Genomic DNA, 8,952 nt, shown 5'->3' on the forward strand with positions numbered 1-8,952 from the left:
TTAAACAAAAATAGCTTGGACCTGCAGGGAGAAAATGATTTTTTTTTATTTTTTATGATCCCTAAATCACTCTCACCTGACAACACGATTATATGTTTGGATGAACTCACTGATTCATCCAGCCGAGGTAGATAAGACAGCACAAGCTCGGAATTTTAAATGTCATTGGCTCCCAATGCGATGAAAAGAGTGCAGGAGAAATTGGATCCGGTCTCCGAGTTCTCGTCAGCGCTCGGCCAAGCAGCATATTGGGCCTGGTGACAGACTTTTTCACACTTTGAAGTGACGTTGACTTCAACCGTTTAATCCGTCCATCTTTCATTATGCACCCTTCATCCATCCGTCTTTTAATTGACTCGTCTTCCTTCTCATCCATCCTTCAATTCACCCATTCATCTTTCATTCCTCCCATTCATTATCCACTCGCCCGTTAAGCCACCCATCCGTCAGACTGTCCTTTTCTTTCTTCCCTCTTTCAATCCATCCATCCATCTTTCTATTCACCCATTCATCTTCCTTCCCTCCCATTCATTAGCCACACACCATCAATCGGGTCCGTTAATCTAGACATCTTTTCAGCCGCCCTTATTTGTCATCCATCCATCCGTCCGTCCAGCCGTCCATCCATCTATCCGTCCATCCCTCCCTCTGGTGCACTGCGACTAATTTTCAGTACAGTAAAAAGCCAAATTATGAAAACTAAGCAGCCCCTTTCCCACATAAACAAGGACACTCACTGCAAACCCTCCTGTTATGTTGCGGGTCAAATGAACCCATTTGGACAATCTATTTAAAAAAAAAAAAAAAAAAAAAAAAAAAAAAAGTTGCAACTTTGTCTACTGGCCTTCGTTTTTTAATTTTCTTTCTTTTTTTTTTAAATATAAAGAACATTGCATTTTTAGGTGATTTTTTTTTTTTTTTTTTTTTTTAACATGAGGATGGGTCACATTGACCCACGAACGTTGTTAAAAGCTGAAGTCAACCCAAAACTTTTTTTTTTTTTTAACAATAATAATAATTTATTAATATGTTTAAAACAAACAAAACTTCAAAACACAATGTCAACAACAATAATCAACGATAATCAATGAACAAACAGACAAAAACAAAATCACGCAGTCAAACGCAACATTCATGGGGCGGGGCCATTTTGCCGCTTGCTGTCGACTGAAGGTGCTCAGATCTCAGTTAACAACCAATCACAGCGCAGCTTCAGAAAACAGGTGAGCTCTGATTGGTTATTGCCTGAGCAACTGTGATGTCATCTTTAGTCGACAGCAAGCGACAAAATGGCCGCCCCAAGATGGGTCAAAACGACGAGATTTTGCTTCATAACTCACATTCCAAAAATGTAACATGAATCAGATTGTCATGTTTAGACTCGCGACGTCACATGTAACATATTATCCTCATTATCCTCATGAAACGTTTTAAGGTCGACTTGCACTTGAAGAAACAAACAGAGCGATCACATTTCTTCCTCACACGGATGGAAGAAGTCACGGAGGTCGTCGTGTAACATCATCGCGCTGCCAAATCTGCTCCAAATGGAGCCCTGTTTGTGATTATTGGGACCGCGCGTCCTCCGCGCGCGTGCGAGTGGAAGAACCAAAACAAATTCCTCATGTTGGCATTTTCAGCCGTCGTGTCGAAAATATTTGCGGCGTCTGGACTTTCGCCCCCCCCCCCAAAATAACACTCCCTTTGCCCAGTTTCCTCACTCAACATCACCGTCGTTCCTCATCATAATGCCTTTCAAATGTGCGTTAAAAGCAAAGTTGGCCAATTTAAAGGGAAATTAATCCGCCGGGACGAAGCAACGTTTGGCCTAGTTTTCCTGCCAAAAGCTACACTGATATTTTACTTTAACACCTGACAAAAAAAAAAGTGACATCATGCAGTGTTCCAGAGCACCTTAATAAAGAGAGTAAGGGGGTTCATTTGGGTCTAAACCAAGGGGTGTCAAACGTACGGCCCGCGGGCCGGATCAGGCCCGCAAAGGGGTTTAATCCGGCCCGCGAGACGACTTTGTAAAGTAAAATAAATAAATAAATAAATCATAATGTCGGACCAATTAATCAGCCAGCCACAATCAAATATATAAATTTGTAATTTCTCTCAGATGAGTAACTTGTACACGGAATTGCCCTGGAAGTCATTATTTTACACACAACTTAAAGTTATGTTTTTTTGTTTGTTTTGCTTTGGTTTTTTTAAACCATAGACCAACATAAACGTGTTAAATACGACACAAATTCAATTACTAGTAACACAAATACATATGACAAGAATTGACGTCCTTATAACTTCATTAACTGCGCCACACAATGCATTCTGGGAACTATATATATATATATATATATATATATATATATATATATATATATATATATATATATATATATATATATGCAAAACAGGTAGATTTAATACATCCAGAACTCATACAGGCACAGTGTTGCCGCGTTCCATTTGCATTTGTGGGTTTTTTTTTTTTAAAGGGATACTTCACTTATTTAGCCCATTATAGCAATAAAAAGTTGATATTAATTTGATACTTTCATTATTTTTCACGTACAATTAGTACCTTTAAAAACACATTTTGCAACTTGGTGTCGACTTAAAATGACATCACAATAGATGACAGTTGAGCTCCGTAATTTAGGATTCACCCAAAAAATCTAAAAGAAAATCTGCGTATAATTGACGGCAATTGTTTTTAAGTTATATACCGTTATCTTACCGATTCGGTTAGTAATATATTTTCCTCCATGCGTCCCCTGAGCTAATACGAGTTTGACACCCCTGGACTAAACGGTCCTGCGTTGCTTTAAAACTTCCTTTCAACATGAAACTCTCCAGAGAGGGAACAACAGCAACCGCGTTTTCCTCGCACTGCCAAACAAAACCGTCCACGTTTCACTGCAGATGTGGAAATTCTCGCTGCAGGAGCTTCGCACGACCCAGCGGCCCTCGCCACAGGCTGGCCTGCGAGACGGTTCGCGTTCCTCTCGCTCGCTCGCGACAAACAAAACGACGGGCCGCTCCGACCGCACGCCCTTTTTGAAGTGCGCGTCGGGCTTCTTCCCCCGAAACGACGGGTTGCTAATTTTGTGTTTTTGTTTTTTTTTCTCTCCGTGCCGTCTGCCCGAGGAGGGCCGGCGGCTTCCGATCAAAGGCAGACGTTCCGTCATGTGACTGCTGAGGGTGATTTACGGTTTGAGGGCAGCGGCGGAGCTTTGAGAAGGAGACGCAGACTGGAAGGAGAGCGGCGACTGGCCGCCCCAGCTTGGCTGCCTCGGGCGCTGTGGGAGAGAGCAGGTGTTGGATGGTCGCCATTCGAGTGCGCCTGCTTCGCGCATCGAGTCGAGAGTGACTCGAGTTTGTCGAAGAAATGTCAGGGTGGTTTAGTGAAAGCACTCTAGTGGAGGGATTCTTCCACTTTTTGATAGCAAGCGCCGCCTTTAGTGATGTCACTAGAGAATATTTTTAGAATCGATTAATCTATTGACTATTCAGTCAATTAACTCATTAGCTCCCAAAAACGTATAAATACGTCATATTTTAAATGTTTTAAGTGTCCCAAAGACGTATTTATACGTTTTTTTGTTGTTGTTTTTTATGCCAGAGCATAGAGAAGGCTTTGATGCAGTCGAGCTAATTCCCAAACAAGCGGCTCTAGCATGAGCTAACTACAAATATAGAGTCCATAAAGTCAAGATGCCACTCGATTGATTCTTTTGAACGGATCAATTTAACTATACACAACCTGTTTGGTAGCATCAAACCAAATCCAATTGAATTCAATTCAATATTTCTCCATCAACGATGGCTGACGTGCGTCGTTTCCGTGATCAACCCGGCTGCGAATGGAGAGGAGCTAATTAGCAATAGCACAGTATTAGCGATTTGGTTGCTATATTTAGCGGCTCTGGCGGCTAAGGCGACTATAGCGACCTTAATTCCAGCAAAGGAAACAAACATGAGCAGAGATTTTCACAGTCTGCTCCCCCGTATGACAAGAAAGCAGCTCGGTGCGAGTCAGGCTGAATATTAATAAATATCTGACTGTACTGTGGAAGTTGCGGCCAACTCGGAAGTTCCTCTGTCGATGAGGAAGCCAAGTTAAGTTTAGGGATACCTTGATGAGTCTTAAATGCCTCTCACATGACATCCTAAACAGAGTGCAGCTCCACCATTTTACATGGAATAACATTCGTCCCGGCTCAGGTAATTGTGTTTTCGATCGAGCCGACGACGTCCACATGAGCGCCTGGTGGTGAACGTGCCCCGCGTCGAGCTTCACATCATGACTTCATCATCCACGCCGTCCAAAAGTTGAAAGAACATGTGCGACAACACACAAGAGAATGGCGAGCTTGTTGTTGTAACCGCGACAAGCTGGCACTGACTCCGCTTGCAACCACAAACGTCCATTTATGAGGTCACGCTCGGCAGACTTTTGTGTTGTTGTTTTTTTAAAGAAGGGAAATGACACGGCGGGACGTCACCCTGATGATATCTGAGCGGGGTTTGCCAGGCTGTTGTTGTATTTTTGCATTATGTGACTAAGCCTGCACAGTCTAATGAGCTCTGATACAAGTAATGTATTAATTACGATAGGATTATGTTTTGTTAGATTTCAATACACAAAAAAAAAATGCTGTAGATGGTTTAATTGAACGCATACCTTGTGGTAGTGCACCAGCTAGCTTTTCTTTTTATCTTGGTAAAAATGTACATTTTAGTTTTTTTGCATTTGTATTGGATCTTATTAATTGTGCAATACCTGGCGATAATGTCACAAAACGCACAAAGGCTGCACGTTTTACATTTTTAAGAAAAATGCATGTTGGTAGAATTCCATGACCACCAGGCATCCTTTCATTTTGTGTGCACAATATTCATCCAAAAACATTCAAACATTCACTGAATTTTCATCTTAACATTTTTTTAAGTATTTTATAAGAAATAAATGATAAATTACATTGAATCTGAGTGTACCAGTCATGAACTTTAGTGTTAGATTAATATTATTATTTTAATGGGCTTGATCATTTGGATTTTTTTTCTCTAGTTTTAATATTGTTAAACTGTAATTTAAGAATAAAAGAATAATCCATTCTCATTTGTAATATAAGTATTACTTAATTGACCAATGAAGTAAAACAATATTTTGCATATTTTAGATTCTTTTTTAATTTACTTTGTGTAAAAAAAATATATTTTAATATGACAATGTATGTTCATTATCTGAATTTTGATATTTATGATAAATGTATTCATAATATGCATATTTTGTGGAAAGATATTTTCTTAAAGTAAAATTCAATTTAATTTGAATTAATTTATTCTTTTTTTTTTACTGTGTATTTTATAGAAATATTTGATTTTTTTAATTTGTATTATTTATAAATAATCTACAGACTATGTCAAATTTTCATTTATGTAAATACAAACTAATTATAATTAACCAATTATTTGTGCTTAAAAAGCCTTGTTTTTACTTGTATTTACAAAAAATCATTTAAACAATCCAAACGCTCGGTGGGCCGGACTCAAGAACAGAGCGGGCCGAATGTGGCCCGCGGGCCATATGTTACCCCATCCGCATTTACCTTTCCCGCAGGCTCCGCGTTGAATGAAGATGACCGGCGGCTGCTGGAGCTTCTGCGCCCGGCGACTGACCCTCTTCAGCTCGCAGATGTTCCGGTACGACACTCCGTCGCTGCCGCAAACGGGCTCCGCGGCTTTGCACGCGCAAATGCCCGTCTTGCTCCTCCGGCGCACGGTGGCCGTGTAGCCCACGCCGCCGGACACCGAGCACTCCAGGCCCTCTCCGCACACCGGGTCGCCGAGCTTGCCGCTGCCGCTGCACGCCTCGCCCTCGCCGGACGCGCACACCGGGCAGCACTGGCACGCGTCGAGGGTCTGTCCCGCCGGGCAGTCGCCGGACGGAGGTCGGGGGCACATGGACTTGTCGCAACGCGCCGGGCAGCCCACCACGAAGCGGCCGGAGCTTTGCGCGTCGGCCGCCAAAGCCAGGATAGCGCACAGGCACCAAAACATGATTGGATTTGGACTTGAAGGTGAAAACTTTCTTTAAAAAGTCCACTTGGTGTGCTGCGCTTGCAGTGTTGCCGGATGAGAGCTGAGGAGGACTGAGGAGGGAGAAAAGAAACTCCAGCTGAGTTTACGCTCTGTTGGCTCACTGCCATTTTCTCTCTCTCTCTCTCTTTCTCTCTCTCTCGGCACCATAACAAGGCTTCTGATTGGCCGAGCCTGCGTGACGCATTCAAGCCAACCAACGTTTTCATTTTGGATCAGGAATTGAACTTCAAAAGGGCTTTTGGTGTCCTCGTCATAATGACGGTGTCGGTGTACATTTTTATTTTATATTATTAATTTAATTCCTGTATTAATTGTGATCGGGCTACATTAAGATTGTATCGGGGTCGCATGCAGATGACGTCACGCTACAGAATTGTCCAGAAATTGTCCGTTTACAATTGTTCAAAATAACAAAATTTATGGACTGTAAAAACGATTGATTGCAAAAACGTAAATAAACTTAAAATTATAAGAGCATGATACAGAAGAGTGAAAAAAAAAAAAAAAAGGATTGTCGCCGATGACGTCAGGACAGCAGCGCTAATGAAGTTAGCTTCGGTTTGGTTTCTTTTTTTTTTTTAGCCGTTCACAAATCAATCACAATAACAAAGAACAGTCTTAATGATAATAGAAGCATATTAACAATCTAAACTGACGCTATTTGTCACCTCTGAGACAATTATTTTGTGTATTTATCATTTAGTCAATCTATTATTTATTCAATATATTTTGCGTTTATATTCTTAGATTTACGTTTTTACAATTTCAGTCTGTACATTTTATTTAAATTACATCTTTAATATTTTCTTTCCAATGTTTGACGTCAACTGGATAATTTCCGGCCAAAAGGGGTAAAAATATTAGCGCACACACAAGGCTCTTAAAAATGTGTTTCTCTCATTTTATACTTTTTTTTTTTTGTCTCAAGTGTCTCTCACACACTATATTAAATGGGAAAATAAACTGCAGGTACTCAAGTCACAGTCAGTTGCCTTGTACCACGAGGCGTTTAATGAGTCCAGATTGATTGCCTTTAGTGTTTACTGGACATCAGGCCTGGTAAAAAACTGTGTCACTTGATCAAACCGCTCCTCGTGCTCAGTTTACGGCCTCTTGTGGGAGAAATATATGGGGCGCCTTAATCCGAGCGCCGAGTTCTTCTGTAAAGCCGTAAATTAAGACTTGCACTTTCCACCGCTTCTTGATCCTCATTAGGCCTGTTTGCATGGATGCCAGTCGTGACTCAATTACAACAGTCGGGGGAAGGACAAATGGCATTCGTTATGTGTGGAAGGCTTAACGCTTGTAAAAGTGGCCTATGTGTTGTTTTGAAATAATTCTATTTGATTGACAATTGATGAAAATGGAAAAGTGACTTTTTAATTGTTTGAACACAAACAGTTGGGCCTCTGGACAGCGAGCGTGCCCACTCAAGTGTGGAATCAAACACATTTTATTACAGATATATTCAAAGAATTAAAAGCAACTTTCCCTTTGCGCACCCTTTAAAACTGCTGGGTCAAAAACAGCCCAATTTTGGTCAAAGAATGGACCGACTCACTATTTGGGTCAATTTGCCCCAGCTCGGGCTTGTTAACACATTCACTGCCAGCCCAGCAAAAAAATGCATCATTTGACATATTTTTCCGTCAACGGCAGTGAATGAGTTAATTGTGGTGGGTCGGTCCAATTTTTGACCAAAATTGGGTCATTTTGGACCCAATTGTGCACCCTTAAAACTGCTGGGTTATAAATTGGATATACCCACTAACTTGGGTCAATTTTACCCCCCAAAATTGATTTGGGTCAAATCAATTCATTAGTGGGTCGGTCCAAATCTTGACCCAAATGGGGTTGTTTTGGACTCCGCAAGTTTGAGCTCTGGGTCGATGGTATGCCCTACCAGCGTAAATTTAAATGTTTAAAATCTCAACTTGTGACTTATTTATATCATCTCACATCTAGCATGCAATTAGTCCATTCCCCTGCTTTACTCCCCGACATCTGGTTTTTGGCCTGTTTTACTGCCACTTCTCATCTCCCCGGAGGGGAGGCTAGGTAACCACACCCCCTTTTGGAGGGTGCTTCACAAAAGCACCATTCATTTGCAGTCTGGAACCGGAGAGGTGAACATCTCCTGCTCCAGAGGGAGTCTCAGAGTCTACAAAAAAAAAAAAAAAAAGTTGCTAGATTTATTACTAGTCACTTTTTTTTTTAAGGCCAAATTAATACCTCCCTGACAGTGTCAATCAAACGTGAGCAATTAATCTTTAGCCAGGCATGTGTACCTAACCATGCTATAAACATGAATCATCTTCTTTGAAGTGATCAGTAGTCGAGAAGTCACTCATTTAGGAGCAAGACGTCAGCGGGACCGCAAATGGCGAGCAGACGAGGCAGACGGATGAAAAGGACCTCATGCGTGCAGAATGTAAGCAACACCCGAGGCCAGGGCAGGGATGGGCGCCTCGCGATGATGTCTCCCGGTTGGAAACGGCAGGCAGGGCTTTAATTAATGCACGCGTGAAGCCCACATGAGTGTCTTTGGGCCTCCACGTGAAACCTGCAGTGAGAACAGAAACTACAAAATGTCCACTAAAGTGTGGGCCAGGTGATCATCCAGAACGTCTAACAAACAAATCTCACCTCATTCAAAAGACACGAGTGTTGGAAGGCGGCACACAATCGCAACCCGGAACCGGAATCAAAGCGCGTGTGCAAAAACACGGAAGTCCCGCCTCTTCCGTGGCATATCCGCCTCTTATATTGTAAAGTTGTCCAAATTTAAATGAGTTTTATCCCCAAAAAATACAAGCTGTTTTTTTTTGACAGCGCAGGAAA

The 8,952-nt window shown here is 41.7% G+C and overlaps 1 protein-coding gene and 1 long non-coding RNA gene across 2 annotated transcripts in view; both read right to left on the minus strand.

Annotated features, from left to right (window-relative positions):
* LOC144001263 (serine protease HTRA1A-like) overlaps positions 1–6,161 on the minus strand; it is a 35,014-nt gene extending 28,853 nt beyond the window's left edge. Inside the window, exon 1 of the mRNA XM_077495442.1 lies at positions 5,619–6,161. Coding sequence (XP_077351568.1) covers positions 5,619–6,069 — 451 coding nt within the window. The 5' untranslated portion in view covers positions 6,070–6,161. The remainder of the gene's footprint in view (positions 1–5,618) is intronic.
* A 928-nt stretch (positions 6,162–7,089) lies between these two features.
* On the minus strand, positions 7,090–8,857 carry LOC144001264 (uncharacterized). The gene is made up of 2 exons (XR_013278421.1): positions 8,758–8,857; positions 7,090–8,674 (listed from the first exon to the last, which is right to left on the minus strand). It is a non-coding gene; the product is annotated as an uncharacterized LOC144001264 (long non-coding RNA).
* Positions 8,858–8,952: the final 95 nt, after the last annotated feature.

The sequence above is a fragment of the Festucalex cinctus genome, chromosome 14 (genome assembly GCF_051991245.1).
Source record: "Festucalex cinctus isolate MCC-2025b chromosome 14, RoL_Fcin_1.0, whole genome shotgun sequence".
NCBI classification, from domain to species: Eukaryota; Metazoa; Chordata; class Actinopteri; order Syngnathiformes; family Syngnathidae; genus Festucalex; species Festucalex cinctus.